The 21,819-nt window shown below is 41.5% G+C and overlaps 1 protein-coding gene across 14 annotated transcripts in view; it reads right to left on the bottom strand.

Annotated features, from left to right (window-relative positions):
• Nucleotides 1–21,819, bottom strand: part of AFF3 (ALF transcription elongation factor 3) — a 597,234-nt gene that overhangs the window by 109,039 nt on the left and 466,376 nt on the right. For all 14 annotated transcript variants that reach the window (XM_054678053.2, XM_054678052.2, XM_054678050.2 and 11 more), the window contains one exon: nt 17,597–17,648. In XM_054678053.2, the coding sequence (XP_054534028.1) occupies nt 17,597–17,648 (52 nt within the window). The remainder of the gene's footprint in view (nt 1–17,596; nt 17,649–21,819) is intronic.

Raw genomic sequence — 21,819 nt, 5'->3', positions numbered from 1 at the left:
ATTGTAATTGGGTCAAGCACTGAACAAGCTCATGGATCCTGGAGTGGGGAGGAAGACAAAGGGAGAGGCTGAAATTCAGAGGGCTCTCAGAATGATCTCATTTCTTACTTGATAGAAACAGAACTTACGACTGGAGAGGTTTGTAATTCAGTCTGAAGTACCTACTATGTGCAAGCACTGGACTTGGCTTAGGTGGCAGTCACAACAAACAAAGCCCTTGCAATATTGTGCTTAGTGTCTAGAGGTGGGGCAGACATGAAAAGCTACACACACACACACACACACACACACAGCAGTCTACATTCCAAGGGGCATGGCTGAAGAGGACAGGGTGCTCTGAAACCAACTAATGAAGGAAACCTTGTTTGGAATGAGTGTCAAGGAAGGCTTACTAAGTAAGAAATAACAAAGCTGAGGCTTAAAGGATAAAGAAAAACGATCAGATCAGAGAAATGGGGGTGGGTGGCGAGGGGAGTGCTCTAGGCAGGGAAGCTCTAGTTTGGGAGCAAAGGCCAGGAGGTGGCCTAGATCCTGGCTCAGCTGAAGAACTACAAGATTTCACTGTGCTGCGGTTCGGCAAGTGGTAGGGACAGCAGCAGAGCAAGATGAGGCCAATCCCAAGGGTTTTAGACATCAAGTGAAGTATGTTAGGTATTAACCACAGGACAATAGAAAGTCATCGAAGGGTTTACATTAGGGGAAGCTGGGTGAAGCATGCATGGGGCTTGCTTATATGTTCTTTGCACTTCCTGTGAATCTATTACATAATTAAAAAAAATAGTACGGAGGGAGGCAATAAGATTTTTCAAACATCTTGCTGGCTTCTGCATGATGAATGGAACTGGGTAGGAAGCGACAAAGTTTGAGGTTATTGCAGTGATGTGGGCAAGAGAAGAGCATGGTAGTAGTGAAGATGGAGAGAGCTAGTGTTACATTGTGAAGGTCTGATTGAGGGAACAGGTGACTGGTTGGATGTGGCAGGCCAGGGAGAGGCATCAGGTGTGAGGTCCAGGTTTCTGGCTTGGGCACCTGGTATGGATGGAGATCCACTTGTTAAGTGGATTAAACTGGGGGCATAAGAGCAGGGGGCAAAGGTAGAATTGAGTGTTGGGTGTGTGAAGTTAAAGTTGCCTACAAGATGTTTCAGTGGAGACTCTGAGTAGCTAGCTGGATACATGAGACTGAAGTTATTAAATGCCAATTAAGTAAGAAACATCAATAACAGTCATAAAAAATGGATTGAGGTTTCTGGATCTACATTTTGCTACTGTTCTAAGAGAAAAAGATTTGGGTTTCAACTGGTTGGGATATATCTTTGTGTTTTCATTATGGATATCAGTAACCTCCATTTTTGCTATCAACAGTATCAGATTTATTCTGCTGACAATAAAGGAGGTATCTCTGCACAGGGATTTTCATCAGCTTGTTGCACCTGTGATAGGACATTGTATCCATATTCAAATACTTGAATAAACGCCCTTGCAGCCAGTCTTAGTTTGTGTTTTGCTGTTACTGAAGCACACTGTAAAATTTAGACCCAATCACATATTTTTATAGAAGTTCTATTTGTAAAGCCTTACATTTTTGCTGTTCTTTTTCAAGTTGAGACTTGCACTTATTAATTTATTTCACGGTTTAATTTCCTTCCACATCTATAAGCAATTTTATGTTTCATTATCTGAACTTTTATGCCATTGTTTTTCACTTCAGTCCTAGTTAATGGGTCTCTTAACTTTTTATGTTGTAGGCTTCCATTTAGTATTTTTCAACCCATTTAGTAATATCTGCAAGACAAAGGAAAAATTCTTACTCCTCTCTATTTTTTCCTCAGCAATAATGAGTCTTTTGCATTTTCGGATTCCTAGAAATAAATGCTGCCTAGGAAGCATTTTGTTCGGTCAACTTTGACCTCATTCCATTCTCTATAGGGGTCAGGCAGTCAGGGATGATAATATAATTCATCATCCAAATAAGAACAAATTCGAGAGAGAAAGGGGATGCTAACCAGACTGGAGTCAGAGACAAAACGAGAAAACCTGGCTGTTCTGGGCACATGGGACTGCACAGTCACTCTAATGAGGACTGCTCTGTGCAAATATGACTTGCTGCTTATAAACCCTGTTAAATAAGATCATGATAAGAAGGCAGACCTCAGGGCCTGAGGAGCATGCCAATAACGAAAGCACAGAGCTGAACGGGGTCAGCAGAGGACGAATCCTTCCAATTCCTAATGCTGAGTCCAACCGATGCTTGTGTGATTTTCTGGCTCTCTGTCTATCGGCTCCTCCCTCTGTTCACAGCAGACACCCTGAGGTCTAGCTCACCCTTTGTGTTAAGTGTTAACTCTTTTGTAAAAATTCTTAAGCTCCTCTCCATGCACTCCTAGTCTGTAACATGAAGTAGCCCTGGATTCTAGTCATTTTTGGGGAGTATGCCGTCTACCTCATGACAATTTTAGTTTTGGCTTCCCAAGTTCCTTACAAGAACATTGATGGCAGAGATCCTAGCTCATTTTCCCTCCACCTAAAAGAGCTCTCTCTCAACCCATAACACTTACAAGATGTGAGCAGGTAACCTCGGGGATGACAAATACTACTGTTTGCCACGATCTCCAATCTAAGAGGTTTGTGGAAATACATTTTTTTCATATCTGTGTATTATTTCCCTATTTGCTTTATTTAAATACTTGGACACATTTTCCTCTTTGAAAAATATTTGACTATCTTCTGCTTCCCCACATTACTTAGGTTTGTTTATGTCTACTAGAAATTTGATAGACAATAAACAACATTTATTGAGCACCTAGTATATCCTGAGAAAAATGCTGATTAGGGTTGACCATACCAGATGAAGTTTGCACAGGCAACATTATCTCATAAGGTGGATCCTGTTATCAACAGAGTGATCTGGGGGCCTTACGTAAGGCCAGATTGTCAGGGACGGCTATAATTTGGCAAGTCAAATCCGAGAGGACTGAGAGAGGCATACTTATTTTTTTGAGCATTTCTAGGACATTTCACTCCCTAGAGATAAACCCACGTGTGACATCCACTTCCTGGTTCCCCTTGCTCCAAAGCACGTGGCTCTTCTAGGCTCTGGAGGCCTTTGCCATCACAAATGAAAACGAAGGCAGATGCTATCAGTCAGAAGCAAGAAGAGAAAGGTGTGAGGACAACGTGAGAGGGTGCCGCAGGGACTGTCCCTGTCCAGGTAAAGGCTCTATGGAGGGCACAGAAGATACATGGCACCCTGCAGGGCAGGACATTCTGAACACCATGAAAGCAACATTATAGGTGAGAGGGGCCCTGAAGGATGCCTGAAGGAGGGCTGTGGGACACATGGCTGGTGTGGGGGTGGTAAGAGGTCACTCTGAAGTGGGAGGATGATGGCAAGAAGACCATGACCATGTGTGAGGTTATTAGTGTTCACCATGATGTGGGGTGGGTGATATCTATCCCTAAGCCAGATTCTCAGGGCAACTCAGCCTCAGCCTCCTGAGTAGCTGGGATTACAGGTGCCTGTTACCACACCTGGCTAATTTTTGTAGTTGTTTTTTAGTAGAGATGGGGTTTCACCACGTTGGCCAGGCTTGTTTTCATAATTTTATACTAACATTTATTTATATTCATAGAAAATATTTTATATTAACCTACTTTAATATTTTTGTCCAGTGCATTTAAGATATTGAAACAGAGGTCCAGGAAGATTAGCTTGCCTGTGGTCTCAGAGCCAGTAAGTAAAGGAACCAGGCCAGTGAGGGCTCCACAGAGCAGCCCCATTCTGTCTTGGCCTCACCATGGACTCCTGTGGCTGGAGGTTGAAAGCAAAGGGGACTAGGTGAATTCTGAATTGTGGCAGTTTCAGTGAGAAGAGGACTGCTGGGACACTGGGTGGATGCTAACAGACACTAGGGGAAACCTTTATCTGGGGATGCCAGTGAAGGGGAATAATAGGAGTCACCTCTTAGACAAGTGTTGGCAAAGGAGATGGGAGGATTTCAGGTTTCTGAGACTAACTTCTCTTCTCAAGAGGGTTATATCCTTATTGCTGATCTTGGCCCTTGTCAAAATCTTCTGGGGAAGAATTATTTTTACCTCCAGGGCTCATCATGACAGAACTATGTAAAGGAAGTAGCTGTCTGGGTTAGGTCTGGGTAGGAGCGAACATCGCCGAAGATTCGCCTGGCAGAGCAGGCAAACCTACTGGTGCTGTTGGATGCTGGTGGAAGATCCAAGCTCAGCTGCCTGTTCTCAGAATCAGGTGGCTGAAACGTGGTTCCTGGGACTGAGTTTTGGCAAGGCAACTGTGCCTTCTGGATGTGCACACATGCATACATGTGCCTGTCTAGCTACAATTTCAAAGTGACAGCAAACAAACAAGAGTAGCCATCAGACCCAACGCTGGCTGAGCTGCTAGGAGATACAATGCAGGTAGTATATGCATCTAAACTTCTGGTTCTTAGGAATGGAAGTTTAAATGTGGAGTGCAGATGGTGATGCTGGTCAAAGTGAGGAAGTGATTTACCTTCTGGACAGCTGCCTTGGTTTCCAGATCTCACTAGAATGGGAAGGTCTTTTCTAGAGGTCTGTGACATACAATTTTAGAGGAAAAAATAGAAAGTAAATCACCACTAATAAGTGCTAAGTTCGAAAAGTGCCAGTTGACTTGTCTTTCCAGATAGTTCCAGCCTTGGTGGAATTTAATGCAGAAGAGATGACATGTCAGAGTGACTGGAGCATGAGGCGATCGTATGCACACGATGAAGCTTTGCATAAAGGTGATACTGACGTAGCTCCTTATCACAGCCTAGACTATTTAGGTTCTGCTTGGACAATGGATCAAGTTTCCTAGCACAAAAAGACCTGTGTGCGCAGAAACCGCTGCTTCGTGGTCCAATCCCTCCACCAGATGAAAGCACTAAGTACTGCAGGTTCCATCATGACTCTGTGGTCTGCTCATCTGGGCTTTGGTCATTCACATGTTCCTTGAACTCATCTCACAGGGCAATTTCAATGCAGGCCAGACCTTGAGCAAGGCCAAGATGGCGATGTCCATTAATGGCTTTCATCTTTGGCTCAGCAGGTGGATACTGGGATTAGTCATTTCCTATTTTGTTGAGTTTGCCAAATACATTCTGGACCTTTAAAAAGTCCTTATGCTATCGCAATATGATGCTTTGGTAGAGTCCTGTCCACTTTCCACTGGCCTTGGCAGGTGGTTGAGTAATATGAAAGCAACTAGCGCCTAAATTGTGAAATACAAATGTTACTTTGTTTTTGTAGAAAGACCAGATGAAAATAACACAAAACGTTTTGGTATTTTTGTTAAAAATGCAATCTGGGCTTGAAGAACTTAAATCTAAGTCTGGCTTTATGTTTCATTTAAACCTTTTTTACTTAGGCAAAATAGCAATATTTGAAGGTAAAAACAGGTTTGTAATGATTAGGAAAGATTCTCCTAATTTCTTAATTGCACTTTGCAAACCAATTATACAAGAGAAAGCTGAAACAGTTCTGAATGTGTTATTATTGTTATCAGGATTTTTACCTCTCAAGTGAACAGTGCTTTACGATTTATATGTGAAAGTCCTTTCGCATGTAATGTATAATAATCACACAATCTTCTTTGAAATGCCTTGAACTTTAAGAACAAATCCAGGTTGAAAGGAGAGGTACTCAGAGAAATAATGTGAATCAGATCTCTCCAGAGAATCAGATCTCTCTACTGGAATCCTTGCGTTCAGGGTTTTCTAGCGTGCAGATGACCATGTCTGGGGGCCTAACATTCTAGCCACTATCTGGTCTGCTTCTTAAACATGGTCTTGTTTTAATTAACACAACCTTTTGGCTGCAGATCTGGTGGGGATGGAATTGGGAAGTGCCAAGGGACCTTGAATGATCACACATGATTTTTCTCCGCGTAGAAACAACAGGCTAAGAGAGTCTCCTGAGAAAAGCTGGGCTTGTGAGATAACCAGCCCTACCTGGAGAAGCTTTGGAAAAAGAAAAACAAAAACTCAACTTTACAACTGTATATCTGGACCAAACACCTGAGGAACTGTCGGTAAATCCTTTACTATATGACACTGCCCATGCCTGGAAATGAGGGATAGCGTATACTCCAAGGAACAACATCTCTTGCAGGGTTTCACTTCCTAAAAAGCTACTGAAGAAAAAAACCATTGAAGTCATGGGACAAAGGGCTATTCCTCTGAGTTAAAGAAGAATGTCCCCTGGAGGGAGAATTCCACTTCTTCTGCCAACCAGCAACCCTGCTGGCAGCTGTGTTTGAGAAAAGTGTGCCTATCAACTAATGATGCCTAACCCCTCTCCTGGCTCCTGAACGGAGAGTCTGTGTTGGCGGTATTGATACCCACCATTAACAAAAACTTCGCTTACTTTCAAAAATGTAGATCCTTTTATGAATTCTTCATCATAACAAAGGCAATGGTTTCCCATTTTTGTCTTAATTGTATGTTTGCCCAAATTTGATGGATCATGTTTTGTTTTTTATATAATTTTCTTTTTCCAGATTTCCATTTAGGGTCCTCAGGCTAAAATTAGGCATATCCCATGACCCAGGCTGGTTGGACACAACTAAATCTACATAAATCTCCATTGAGTCTCCGAGGAGATTCGATGAGAAAATATTTTAGGAAACAGGGTTGTGAGTCTCTGTGCTCAGTGATATTTAAGTTGGCTGACCATTTCAATTTTGGAAATTATAGTCCATTAACATGAAAAAAAGGCAATTACATGTTTGTATATTTCTACCTACGCTTGTGCTTTTTGCAAATGTTTATAAAGAGTGGCATGATAAAATAAAATAATTTTGTGTTTGCTTCTGGTGACAGTAAAATTTTATTTATAAAATACAATTACTGGCCAGGCTCGCTGGCTTATGCCTATAATGCTAACACTTTGGAAGGCCAAGGCAGGGGGATCACCTGAGGTCAGAAGTTTGAGACCATCCTGGCCAACGCGGTGAAACCCCGTCTCTACTAAAAATGCAAAAAATAGCTGGGCATGGTGGCACACACTTGTAGTCCCAACTACTCAGGAGGCTGAGGCAGGAGAATCGCTTGAACCCGGGAGGCGGAGGTTGCAGCGGGCCAAGATCGCGCCACTGAACTTCAGCCTGGCGACAGAACAAGACTCTGCCTCAAAAAAAAAAAAAAAAAAAAAAAAAAAAAAAGGCAATTACTTAACTAAAAGCTTTAGGATGGTTAAACAAACCAACCAACCCTTCTGCTGAACATCTGAGTTCCACTGATTATGATGGGAGGTTCAAATATATGATTACTTCATATACGGATGTGAAAAAGGTCTGATAGGCAGTTTTCAATTAGAGTTATTGTTCTGTTTCCATATTAACAGAAACCAATTAGTTATTATGAACAGATTGGGTATTTAGCTCAGGTACAACATAAAATGCAAGACTAAAAAGAAAAACGAACATACAGTATTCTTTTTTTCTATGTTGCTATGAGGTTTAATATATTTAATATATACTTTTTGTATGGTCCATTGGGGCAAGGGATTTCCTGGCATTGAAAATTTACTTAAAATATCTGTGGTTAAGTTATCATAATGAATATTACTAATGTGTAATTCATTAAGACCAACAAGCCAGCATCTTACATGATGTTTGGTACTTAGTAGGTATTTGAGTCTATGCTCAGTTTTTTGCAAAAACTGTCTAGCTCTTGTTTGCCTACAAATAACATTGACAGTACAGTTCATTTCTAATGTAGGAGAAACTTCATTTTGGAGCCTTGCCCCTCAAACCTGGTCCTGATTACTGCTTCAACTCCTGTTTATATAATTCTACACAATTTTGGCAGGATTCAAGAGCACATACCAGGGTGTTGGCTTTTATGAATCTCCTGGGATGTGAATGTCACGCTGACTGGATGAACCCTGGCCACAAATCCCAGACAAGCACAATGATTCTATTTATTCAGACTTGGCTGCCTGAATGCAGATTGACTCTGTGGGTAATAAATTTTCACAGGCCAAGAGCTTCAGGATCAACCAAGCTGATCCTGAGAAGAAAAATGCAACTAAGGAAGTAGAGTTGGGCTGCAAAAACCTCCTATGTTTTTATTCCATGTCTGCATATCATTCAGCTAATTCATTTAGTTACTGATTGACATGTACTGTCAATGCTTTCAGACATTTTAAAAGCTCTGCTTTGTGTTATGCAATTGTCATATTAAAAAGAAACAAGGGAAAAAATGAAGAGCTTCCATTACAATTGGCAATCTGCTTTTAACAGTACACCCAAAACTGATGTGAGTCATCCAGTAATCTCTGTGGTAAAGAGCACAGAATTGAGATGGGAATGTTTCTTGTGCTGCTCCATAGGAAACCAAAGGAAACAGCAATAAGAACTGCAATTTTGTGCTCAGAGCAACCTCACCTACAATCTTGGTATCTTGATGAAGCAAGGCTTTACATTATTTCTAAGAGACGCGATTATTACTCTATGCATTATAAATAAGAAAATAATTGGCTCTTTAATTTGCAGATTTATGTTAATGATCTATATATCTATTAAATTAATTGCATGCTCTCCAAATATTGATTGGGGATTAAAAGGCAACTTTTCATTGTGCAAGAAGTAAATTAATGCCAATGGGGAAATTTCCCTCTACAGATTAGATCCAATGATTGTTGTCTGTAAAATTAAAATAGTCAGTTAAAGTGGATAAACCATGCTCATTTAAAGAGAAAAATGTGGCAACAGAGTTAAAATAAAAAGACTGCCCAATATGTTTGGATAACGTAATTACTGGAAGCTGCAGGCATGTACATAGCCGTTCAATTTAGATCCCTGGTCCCTTCCTCTCCCTAAGCTATGTATTTGTCATCTCCGAAACACTTGTCTGCAGTCGACACTATCTCAGCTGCTCCTTGCTGAAAAGTCTTAATCATGTGTCCCTGTCCTCATGCCTTAGCTATAGTAATGCCATCTACTTATTTGCTTGTGTCCAACCTCCCAAGCTTACCCTGACTTGAGAGGCAGAGCTCATCTTTTTGCCAAATGGGAAGACATGCAATATAATTAATCACTCCCTTCCTAATCTATTAAATTTTTTTTATACTTACTGTCTTAAGTCTTCTAATTCCTTCACATTGTTTCACAAAAACATTGGTCTTTGGAATTGTTAAAACCAACAGTTACAGAAAGGAGATCAAACAAATTACTCCAGGTATCACATACCTTTCATTTACTCAGATTAAATAAGAAAGCTGATTCTCAGATATTTTGTGCTATTTCCAGTTGGAATCTCATCCAGTGTGAAAATCATAGGTGCAACCATAAGGCTATGCTTATGCTTCCATTTCATTTATGTTTGTAAACTTTCTAAGGAAACCTGGTCACAACCCCAGCACTAGAGGCTACAGCCAAAATTTGGTTATTCTTGAAAGGGAAGGCTGTGGAGAAACTCAGTCTCTTGGTTTTGAAGACTTCTGTTTGAGATAACTTATGAAAACTTGTAGTTTCAATATAGCTTGATGTAAGCATCCTTAAGAAGGGGCTATAGACATTTCCATGGAGATTGGATAAATGCTTTTTTTCTCAAATAGGTTATTTGTGTATTAATCTATAGCCAATTTAAGATATTGGGCCTTCTATTTTTGTCATCTCTGTCAATACTTTTGATGTTTGAACAGAACTCATTTGAAAAATCACAGAGTTCAGGAAAAGAACAAAGGCAGAGCAAAGGTCATCTTTGATATTGTACAATGGACAGTGGGAAATACTCTCAATTGAAGGCATCACTATGCATTTATCCACGCATTCGTTCAACAAATATTTAGCAGTTCTGCTGTGCCAGACACAGTCCCTGCCCTCAGGAAACTTCCAGTTTAGCTGGTGTAGACAGATCTTAGAAAAAGTAAACATAACATATAACTAAAATTACGATGAGATTTAGGTAAAAAGATGAAGGATACTGTGAGAAGGACTAACTGGGAGTTGATTAGATAAGAGGGAGGTCTCCCTGAGGAAGTGAAAGTTATGCTGCGCCTCCAACATGAGTAGGTGTTAGCAAGGCAAAAGTGAGGGAGTAGAGGCCTATGGAGGCCCTAAGGCAGCTGAGCTCAGCTTCCTGCAGGAGCTGGGAGAAGGGCCGGGCCGCAAATGAGCTCAGTGTGAAGATGAGACGTGGACAAAGCCAGATGGTGCAGGGTAGTGTCGGCCATGCTGAGGGCTCCGAATTTGATCCCAGGTGGGATGGGAAACCTATTTAAGATTTTAGACCAAGGAATTACTTGATCTGATTTTTAAAAGATCACTGTGGGGAGGTTGTATTACAGAGGGCAGGAAACAGAAATACAATGGTTTATACCAGACTGGTTTTGACTAGCTGGGAATGGAAAGAGGTAGATGGACCAATATTTAATTTTGGAGGCTGAGTTTATAGGACTTAGAGATGAAGTGACTACCTGAGTGAGGAACAGGGAATCATCAAGGATGAGTCTGAAGTTTCTAGGCTGGAACAGCTGGGCATCTGGCAGTGCTAGTTTTGGAAATGGGAACAATAACAAGAGGAACATGTTTGTGTGTCTGGGTAGCAGTGGCAAAGGCCAGAAGTCCAGTTGGGCACAGACTGAATCTGAAATGTCTGTGAGACATCCAAGTGGAAAAGTAAAGTAGGTTTGCAGTTCAGAAGAGAGTTCTGAGCTGGGGATATAACTTTAGAAATTGTCAGTATATAAAAATTGAAGGTCATAGGAATGGGTGAGATCACCCAGAGAGCAGACATGGAGAAGAAAAGTCAGGAATAAACATGGAAAGTTTCCAACATTGGGCAGAAAATCAGAGTCAGCAAAAGAGCCTGAGAAGAGAAGCCGGAGGGGCAGGACCCAAACCAGGAGAGTGTGGTGTTAGACTCCTACAGAGAAGTGGGTGATGAACAGTGTTCAATGCTGTAAGTCTTCTAGTAAGACAGGGGACTGAAAAGAGCCCAGTATAATTGGCTCTACAGAGGTCATTGGGGGCCCAATGAGGAGCATTTTTGGTAAAGAGATGGGGTCATAATGAGATCAAAAGAACAAGTCTCTATGTAGCTCTGAGGAAATGGATGAACTTTGGATAGGAGCAGGGCAGTGTCCTCTCACAACAGGAGGACACAGGATGAGTGAAGATGGAAGCAGTGGTGCAGATGTGGTATTGTGAAGTTTAGGTTTCTCTGCTAGAAGCCAGTCAGCCATGGTATAAGGTAGGGAAATAAAGATGAATAAGATACACAGTGAAATTCAGGTTGTTTACTTATGAAGTTGGGAAGACAGAAAACTACATTTGTATTACCTATTATTATTCATTCTGTAACAAAGGTAATTATAGGATATTAAGGGAGAAAGCATGCAAAATGACAGTACCAGCGAACTGTTATAAGTTATGTATATATAGTGTAATACCTAGAATAGCCACTAAAAAAGCTGTACAAAGAGATACACATAAAAATGTTACAGACAAATCAAAACAGAATTCAAAAGGTTTAAGGAATACACAGAAAGGCAGGAAAAAGAAAATAAAAACCAGGAAGAAACTAAACAAAAAATAGAGTGGTAGACTTAAGCTTTAACAAATCAATAATTACATTAAATGTAAATGGTCTAAATGTATCAATTAAAACACAGAAATTGGCAAAGTGAATAAAAATATGACAACTATTAATTTATGCTGTATATAAGAAACTCATTTCAAATATAACAATATTGGTAGGCTGAAAGTAAAAGAATGGAAAAAAGTTACATTATGAAAGCATTAATCAAAATAAAGCAGGAGTAGCTATGCTGTTATCAGAAAAAGTAGACCTCAGAGCAAAGAAAATGACCAGAGACAAAGTGGGACATTACATAATGATAGAAGGGTCAATCTAAGAAAATATAGCAATCCTAAATGTACACACACCAACTAACAGAGCTGTGAAATATGTGAAAACAACCCGATTGAATAGAAAGAAGAAATAAACAAATCCACAATGACAGCCAGAGACTTCAACACCTCTCTCTCAACATTAGATAGAGCAATGAGACAGAAAGTCCAGAAAAGATACAAAAGAACATCAAATAAGATTAATTGATATTAATAGAACACCCTACCCAACAACAGCAGAATACACATTCTTTTAAGTGCTTATAAAACATATACCAATACAAACCATATCTTGGGTCATAAAAAATCCTCAACAAATGTATAAGAATTGAAGTCATACAGACTATGTTCTCTGACCATAAAGGAACCAAACTAGAAACCAATAAAAGCTAAGATTAAGGGCGATCTCTGAGCACTTAAAAATTAAACAACACATTTCTAAATAATCCATGAGTCAAAGAAGTCTTACTGAACTGAATGATGATGAAATACAACACATCAATATTTGTGGGATAAAGTTTATAGCATTGCTGAGAGTCAAATGTATAGCACTAAATACTTATATCATAAAAAAGAACGAATCTCAAATCAATAATCTAATCTCCCTCAAGAAACTAGAAAACGGGCAAAAATGTACCCAAAGCAAGCAAGAGGAGGGAAATAAAGATAAGAAATCAGTGAAACTGAAACAGAAAAACCAAATAGATAATATTAATGAAACAACAAGCTAGTTCTTTCAAAAGATCAATACAGTTAATAAACCTCTAGCAAGACTGATATAAAAAAGAAAGAAGACAAATGATGAGTATCACTAATGAAACGGGCTGACACTATAGATCTTGCAGTCATCAAAAGGATAATAAAGGAATATTATAAACAACCCTATCCACATAAACATGACAACTTAAGTGACACGGATAGACTTATTACTGAAGAACAGTGTACCACTTATACCCAGTATGAAACAGATAATCTAATAGCCCTATGACTATTAGATAATCTGAGTAGCTCTATAACTATTAAAATTTTTTTTTTGGCTGGGCGTGGTGGCTCACGCCTGTAATCCCAGCACTTTGGGAGGCCGAGGCGGGTAGATCATGAGGTCAGGAGATTGAGACCATCCTGGCTAACACAGTGAAACCCCGTCTCTACTAAAAAATATAAAAAATTAGCCAGGCATGGTGGTGGGCGCCTGTAGTCCCAGCTACTCAGGAGGCTGAGGCAGGTGAATGGCGTGAACCCAGGAGGCAGAGCTTGCAGTGAGCCAAGATTGCGCCACTGCACTCCAGCCTGGGTGACACAGTGAGACTCCATCTCCCAAAAAAAAAAATTTGTTTTTGTTTTTCTCCCCGAGATGGAGTCATGCTGTCACCCGGGCTGGAGTGCAGTGGCTTGATCACAGCTCACGGCAATCTCAGCCTCTTGGGTTCAAGCAATACTCCTGTCTCAGCCTCCCGAGTAGCTGGGATTACACGCGCGCACCACTATGCCCAACTAATTTTTGTATTTTTAGTAGAGACTGGTTTTCACTATGTTGGCCAGGCTGGTCTCGAACTCCTGACCTCATGATCTGCTCTCCTCAGCCTCCCAAAGTGCTGGGATTACAGGCATGAGCCACCACACCCGGCCGGGAAATAGAATTTTTAAGTTTAAAAATCTCCAGGCCCATATGGTTTTACTAGAGAATTCTGCTAAATAATTATCATCTTTTTGTTTTTGCTTTTGTTTTGTTTTTTTTTTGAGAAGGAATCTCACTCTGTCACCCAGGCTGGAGTGTAGCGGCACAATTTTGGCTCACTGCAACCTCCGCCTCCCAGGTTCAAGCGATTCTCCTGCCTCAGCGTCCTAAGTAGCTAGGATTACAGGCACATGCACCACGCCTGGCTAATTTTTGTATTTTTGGTAGAGAGGGGGTTTCTTCATGTTGGTCAGGCTGGTCTCGAACTCCTGACCTCAGATGATCCACCTGCCTTGGCCTCCCAAAGTGCTGGGATTACAGGCCTGAGCCACTGTGCCCGACCTAACATCATTTTTTAAAAGCATAATCTTTTTGTGAAAAGGGCAGGGGACCCTTCTCAATTCATTTTATAAGATCAGTATTACCCTGATATCAAAACTAGCCAAAGACAGTATAAAACAGAAAACTTCCAACCAATATCCCTCATGAACATTAAAAAGACAAATGTGTGGTGAGGATGTAGAGCAACTGAAATTCTCTTACACTGCTGGTGGGACTTTCGACTGGTACAACCATTTTGGAAAATGGTTTGAGATAATTTACTAAAGTTGAACATGCACATACCCTACTGCTCAGCATTTATACTTCTGGGCATAGATCCAACAAAAATGTTCCCATGTGCTCAACAAAAGACCTGTACAAGGATGAAAAGACCTGTACAAAGATAAAAAGACCTGTACAAGGATGCTGATAAGAGCACACTATTCTACTCCCCGACCCCTGCCAAAATATCCACATGCCCATTAGCAGTGGAATGAATAAGTAAATTATGGCATACACACATAATGAAATAGGATACAGCAATGAAAATGAACAAACTTCAATTACAGGTAACAACATGGGTGACTCTCATAAACAATGTTGAACGAAAGAAGCAAGACACAAAAGAGTACCTGCCGAATAATTCCATTGATACAAAGTGCAAAAATAAGCAAAATTACACTATGGTGTTAGAAAACAGGAAAGTGGTTATTCTTCTGCAGAGTGGTGACTGGTGGGAGCATGGGGGCACCTGGGAGGTTGGTCATGTCTGTATTTTCATCTGGATACTGGTTATATCATATATATACAGAATCATTTTTAAAGACATATCATTTTTATAAATCATATACAAACAGGCTGGGCAAAGTTGCTCACACCTGTAATCCCAGCACTTTGGGAGGCCGAGGCGGGTGGATCACTTGAGGTCAGAATTTTGAGACCACTCTGGCCAACATGATGAAACCCCGTCTCTAGTGAAAATACAAAAATTACCTGTAATCCCAGCTACTTAGGAGGCTGAGGCAGCAGAATCACTTGAACCTGGGAGGCGGAGGTTGCAGTGAGCCAAGGTCGTGCCACTGCACTCCAGCCTGGGCGACAAGAGTGAAACTCAGTACACACACAAAATATGCCTATTGGATCTGGTGACATGAAGATGATGGGTGACCTCAAGTTTCGATGAAGTGGCAGGCTTTGGGATCTAGCATTAATTCCAGTTTTACAAACAGAGACACTGAAGCAGACAACAGTTCAGAGGCTGGGCCAAGGTTGCAAAACTAAGTAGCAGAGTGGGGATTTGAACCCTTGAAGTGGGGCTGCTGTGCTCTTAACCATTAAACTAGACTGTCTTTTGACCTTCAGGATTACAAAGGCCATGGGGAGAAAAGGAAACCTCAGATAGGAGTGTTCAAAAGCATGGAGTCTGAGGCGATCTGAGGAAGGGCAGGCAGGTATAGCAACTTGAAGCTCTTGTAGACACCTCTTTATTACAGTGGCACATGGGCTGGTTGAACCAATATTCACAAAGACAGCCAGATATAATGTCAGAAAAGGTTAAGGATTTTCATACACTGTACTATGTTTATTGAGGCAAGGGATTTTTAAAATATTTTGGGTTTACGGTGCAAACTCTGATTACATCTAGAAAAATCATTTATGTTAAATGTTCAATTATCTCAGAATACCAGGGAATGAGTGTGTGTGTCTGTGTGTGTGTGTGTGTGTGTGTGTGTGTGTGTGTGTGTGTTCGTGCACCGGCTATGCTGTTTCAGGGATAAAGCATAGTTTGGTCTTGAAGAGAAAAAAATACCATATCATTAGTCTTGTTTAAAAGTATGGGAATTACAACTTTGTGATTAGACCAGGGTAAAATTATAGGCCAAAGCAGGACAACTTAATGCAATTACTGTTGAAGCAATAACTTAAACTATCATACGCAAAACCACTGTCTGGAGTCTTAATTAGGAAAAAGGGATTAATGTATAAAAATTATTCATTCTGTCAGTTCCTTTTATTGCAAAAATAGGAAGGTATATTCACATAGGAATTAAATGCAAGAATAAAGGATCTGACCTGTACATTCATAACACAATATTATCAGTGAGTACAGAATGGAAGGGGGTAGCTTAAAAAGCAAAATGAGTCAACTAAAAGCTCTTACTGCCTTAGAGAACATGTATAGTATGTCATTAGTAATGTTTATTAAAATTGAGTTTTCATTGGAAATACTTCCTGGAAATAGCTCAGGAAATTATTTCCAAATTTAAAAAGGTTTGCAGATTGAAATAGTCTGTGAACCCTTTTTCTAATAAAAAGCATACACAATTTACATGTTTGATATGATTTAATCCATAATCTATGTATCCAGGCCACTTAATGGGAAAAAACACAAAGAGTTGAAATCATTTGCTTATCATCATGTAGATAAGAAGCCAAAATTAGGAGTGAAGCCATTCTATATTTCTGCTAAGATTGCTGTGTGGCAGATATCTGGCTGCCCTGGAAACAAATCAACAGATCTGTAAAACACTCGAAGCCCGAGTGGCCTTCTTTGCCCAGTTAACCTTCTTCCACTGGGTATTCTCCACCTGCCAATCTGGTTTCCAGACTCCTCAAGCTCTTCTCCCTTTTTCGTGCCTCAGTTTCTCCCATGACATGAGTAACCTCTTTTGTGACCTCATAGCTATGCTCTGCTCACTCTTCCTCGAAATTCTCCTTTGACTTTTATTTAACCTCTGCTTGTTCTCTCTGTAAGTTATTTGTATTTGCATGTCTAGACAGTAAATCATCTGCATAGCATTTCATGATACCTTTCTATTAATTCACTATTCCAAAACCAACAGAACAGCATTATTATTTTGTACTGCATACAAAAATGACTTATTAAAAAAAGCCTCTCTGAATTGTCTTTCTACCCATCACATGTATCTAAACTTGACAAAATACAACATAGGGGATGAGAAAAAGAAAACAGAAGTGTAGAAAAATCTGTCTTTAGTGTTTTTAAACTTGCTTTGAAATACAAACATTTCTTGAAATGCAGAAGTGAAAGTGATGAATGTTAAGTGGATATTTTTTCACCTTAACTGCTGATCAGAAGAGTATTTATAACCCCCTAACTGATGTCTCGAGCTGATAAATCAACACCAGGGGAGAATATTTCAAGCACATTTATCATTTAAGACAAACAGCCTATACTGAGCATGATTACTTTTTATTCATCATTTTGGCTCACCTCTACATTTGCTCCTTCTCAATGTTAATAATATCTGTGTAAGACTTCTCAATATTTAATGTTACAGATTGCCTGTTGCATGCTGATGAGGTTAAGGTCATATGTTTGATCTCCAGAAGGCCAGTTAGCTTCACACACACACACACACACACACACACACACACACACACGAATAAATAAAAAAGAAAAAAAAAGGCTCTGTCTACTTCTGAGGGAAGCCTGATCTTAGCTTCCTTGTAATACCCATTGCTGGTCTCAACATCATAAAAAATTACAGAATTCAAGGCTTAAGGGAAATTATGGGCAAGCTATTTTAATACACTGACCCAACTGCATAGAAGCTCACACTTAGCAGACGAAAGACCAGCAGCCTGGAGTGCCACCATTCAGCTTGGTTAACACCCAGCACAGTCCACCAGGCAACTGTTACCAGTGTCACCTCCAAAGGATGGTGACATAAAAGAGAATCTTACCTGTTCATTCTCCTCTTCATCACTGCTTAGCTTAAGGTCATCTTCCAGCATTCTGAAAGAAGGAACAAAGAGGTACAAAGAGGTACAGATAGTTAGTGGATTCAGAATAATTCAGCACCAAAATATCACCTTAATGTTGCTATTAGAGCAACATTTTGGAAATAAGTCCATTTGATTTCCTATTTGTTTTCTTTCCTTCTTATGCACTTTTCCTCTGGTGCACTTCGGAAATAGTAGACAGTCCCATCATAAAAATTAACCCTCACAACAGTCATCAGCTAAGACGGGCAGCTTTCAGAAGATGCTGTGTTAGCAGGGAAATAATACTTAACAATAACGTATTGTATATTTTGAAATAGCTAGAAGGGAAGAATTGGAATGTTCCCAACAGGAAGAAAAGATAAATATTTGAGGTGACGAATATCCTAGTTACCCTGATTTGATCATTACACATTGAATCCCTGTATCAAAATATCACACATACCTGAAAATAGCAATAAAAAAGAAGATGCTTTTTTTTTTTCTCTCAAATACATAGGGGCTTTTCCCCTGGGCAGTTTGCATTCCACAATTACTTGTTTAGTGTTTTCCAAGCTCCCAGTGCTGGGCTGTGTCTCCGTGCCTGCCCCAGGGGCTTTCATGGTAAAGAGAGATGAGAAAAAGAGCCATAAAGCCATAAACTTGAGTTGTGAGCGAAGCTTCTTAGGCCACCCATCAGTCAAAGAGCTGGAAAAGATGTTGTCCCCAAGATCCTACCTAGTGGGGAAAACCAAGCAGGAGGGCGCTTTCTGAAAAGCCTGTGAAGGTGATTCCCCAGCCCACCCAGGTCCCCCCATTCATTCTGAGGAGACAGCGAGGAAGCACGAGGTTAAAAGTGAAAAAAAGAAACAAAACTTCAGACTCTGTTGTTATGATAACACTGTATTCTTTTCAGCATGGCTAAATTTTTCTTTATAGTAGTTTTCAGATTAATTCATTTCAAAAGAAATCTTACTCAGAAGTGCACTGTATAAAAGCGTGCTCTCCACGCAGAGACGCTCTGAGGGAGCAGGGGAGAGCCCACTTCTGAGGGACCCTGGGGCTCCATACATCAGTGTGAAGCCCGCTGAGCCCTTGTGCTCAAAGGCCTCATTGAAGCCAGCTTCCAAAGGCTGTCCCCTAAAATGTACCTAGTGTCCTTTAAAAGCTGGTTGTAGGCCTATCACTGATACATGCCTCTGAACATTCGTAGGAGTCATTTCAGTCACTTTTGGGGCGAACTGGGGGGTAAAGAACTGGCAGGATAAGGCATGGCCCAGGCTCTGCCCCACCTGTCTATGCATGTGGGGTGAGTCGCTTCACGCACCCTGACCCCATTTCCCTATTTGTGCAGTGACGTGTTATAGAGGGCAATCCTAAGGTCGAATCCTGCTTTAGATTCCGTTGTGAGTCTACAAAATAAATATGCTCCCCAGTTTCGTCAAGGAGAAAAACCCTTCTGTTTGCTCTGGAGAACACAACGGAGAAACTTCTAAGTAGTTTTTAGGGTACTATTTAAGGCATTGCCATCAGGGCACCAAATCTGCTTCCTCACAGGCTCCTGCTCATCTCCCAGTGCCGAGAGGTGTCGTTCTTGTATTATTTAAACCACAAGTGAACAAATGAACACGTCAGCAGAGGCTGTAAAGCGGCACCCCCAATTCCTCTGCACGTCTGGCACGCCATTCATTTCCTTCACCTCACAGACACATACGCTTGGCTTCAAAGAGAAGAGACCTCTTGGTGATTTATTAGAGCACTGTTTGGGAGTAGCCTAGGGAAGTGGGCTTGTTTCCTTTGTCCTTGAGTCCCCAGTGACCAGCACAGTGCGGCACAGAACACAATGCCAGTTTGCTGGCTGGGATGAGGCCCCTTCCCCAAGACCATTTTCCTACCCAAAGGCACAGATTTCTTCCTAATGAAAAAGACCAGAGAAGGGGACAGGTCCTTGCCTCCACTCCCATGCCCTCTTTTGGGTAAACCACCACTGCAGTGTGGTTTAATCTCTAGGACTGCCCAGCAAGCACTGGGTCTTTAAAGGGTGGGTGGTCCTGCTGGTGGGAGTGGAAAGAGTGGGGAGAACTCACACAATCATGGTTAACAACCCCCTTGCTGTCAGATGGAGGCTGTGTGGCTGGGAAATTTAATGTTTAAATGGACAATACTGTGCGTGGATTGGAAGGCCATCATCCCCCAGAGCAGGAAAGCCCAACATGGCCCGAAGTGAGGGAGCTTAGGTTGGCTGCAAACTAGCCGTGCAACTCAGTCACCACATGAGCCTGGCATGGCTGAAAGTCACCACAACAGTCAAAATGCTGCTGTGTGAGGCTCTCTTTCAAGGTAGGGAATGCAGCTTACTTTTGTTTATTTCAAACATGTGCTAAATGCGTCCACACATAAACACGCATCTGTTTGAATCTCAGAGCCCCTTACACCACAATCTTGTGTGAGGTGCACCTCTGGGGCTGAGCATTTGTGCTTCTATAATGAGACTCATCTATCTCATCATCATTTCCAGAAGAAAAGCAGTCAGAGTTCAACCTTGCTTTGTGAATAATCATCACTCTGTCACTGACTTTACCTCTCTTATATTAAAAAAATGAATTTATTGTGTTTCCGGCTGGGTTCTAAATACAACAAATCACATGTAAAAATACACTGCCTTCAAGAGAGACTTCAAGAGAAGTTCAAATCTAACTAACCTTCAGAATATTTCGAAATATGAGAAAGTGGCCATGGAAACACAAACTCACACAGCTTATACAACATTCCCAGAGCAATCCTGGGTGGTGCTATTCCCAAAACATGAAATCACAGACCTGGGAGAGACGACCACGGCCATACCGCATCCCAGCCCCGACAGGCACAGAGGCACACCCTGAGGAGACCCAGGCTCCCCGCGGTCTGAGAGCAGGAACCCTCTGCTTTATTCTGATGGTCATGAGCAGGCCCTTGGCTCAACTCCCTAGCAAACGGCGCTTGTTCTTGTCTGTGACCACTGCATCTTCAAGTCCGGTTTAACATTCACAAACAACTCCATGTTGAATGCTGAACATATCCGAGTGGCCTCTTAGAGAGCCTAAGGAGGGGCTGAAGTTTATAGCTGAACAATGAAACATGGTTAGGAGAAGAGAAAACCCGTGACACTCACAGGATCATAGGAACTGTCTGTACTTGGTATATGGCCAGCAGACAGCAGGCATGGCCGCCTTCACCAAACACACAAATGGCACCGTGGTGGTCATGGGCCCAACCCACTCCCAAACCCTGGGGAACATTTTTATCATTTGTCTGTTTCCACAGGGAAACAGATAGGCGTAGGTATATCAAACAATAAATAAACAAACAAAAGTGTTCAACCAAGAGTAAAAGGAAGATGCAAATTAAGTGCTGATTAGGCTACTGGGGAGGGGTGGAGATCTCCTACTGTTTTTTTTTTTTTAAAGGGAAGGCAAAGACCCTGCTGCTCTAAGGGGGTCCTGAGGGCTAAGTCATCTGCACGGAAGGACTGGCCATCTGCATGGAAGCACAGGGCCTGTGCATCCATCCACAGCACCCTGGCTACACCCCTACTCCTGGGTTCCTCCAGGCCCTACCCCAGCTGATGGGGCCCCCAACCAGGGCCACCCCTTTCACGTTCCCTTAGCCCGTCCCCTTCATAGCCCTTTAGATCCCTCCCAGGGGATGAAGCCCTCAACTCACAGCAGCAGCTCTCATTGTTTAAGGGATGTCCGTCCGTAGCAGACCAGCTAAGTACTTTCTAGATGTTACTTTGTCAATCCCTGCAGCAACTCCTCCGAGGTGGGAGGTGGGTGCTATAGGGGGCTGTGGACCGTGGTAGTCAGAGCAGGGACTCCAGGGTCACACTGCCCAGGAAGAATGCTAGCTCTGCCTTTCATCTAGCCCAGGCCCTGGGACCTGCCTCAGAGGGCTTCCCGGAGAACTTACTCCACAATCCTTGGACAGTGCTAAGCGCGGGACCTTACGCCAGGGAGCCTCCAATCAATGCTCATTTTTATCAATGCTCATTTTTACCAATATTCCCTTTTCCCTAGGAGGGAAGTGGGCCTCAGAGCATTTAAGAAACTCATGTGGATAAACAAGTTGAGACTTTGAGATGTCTTTGTAATGATGCCTTAAAACAGAGCCGTTTGCTCTATTTTCAGGCCATTTTGAAAAGAAAGGGTCATGTTCCTGAGAGATGG

Source organism: Pan troglodytes, chromosome 12 (assembly GCF_028858775.2).
Source record: "Pan troglodytes isolate AG18354 chromosome 12, NHGRI_mPanTro3-v2.0_pri, whole genome shotgun sequence".
NCBI lineage: Eukaryota > Metazoa > Chordata > Mammalia > Primates > Hominidae > Pan > Pan troglodytes.
This window is presented reverse-complemented; position numbering and strand designations above follow the sequence as displayed.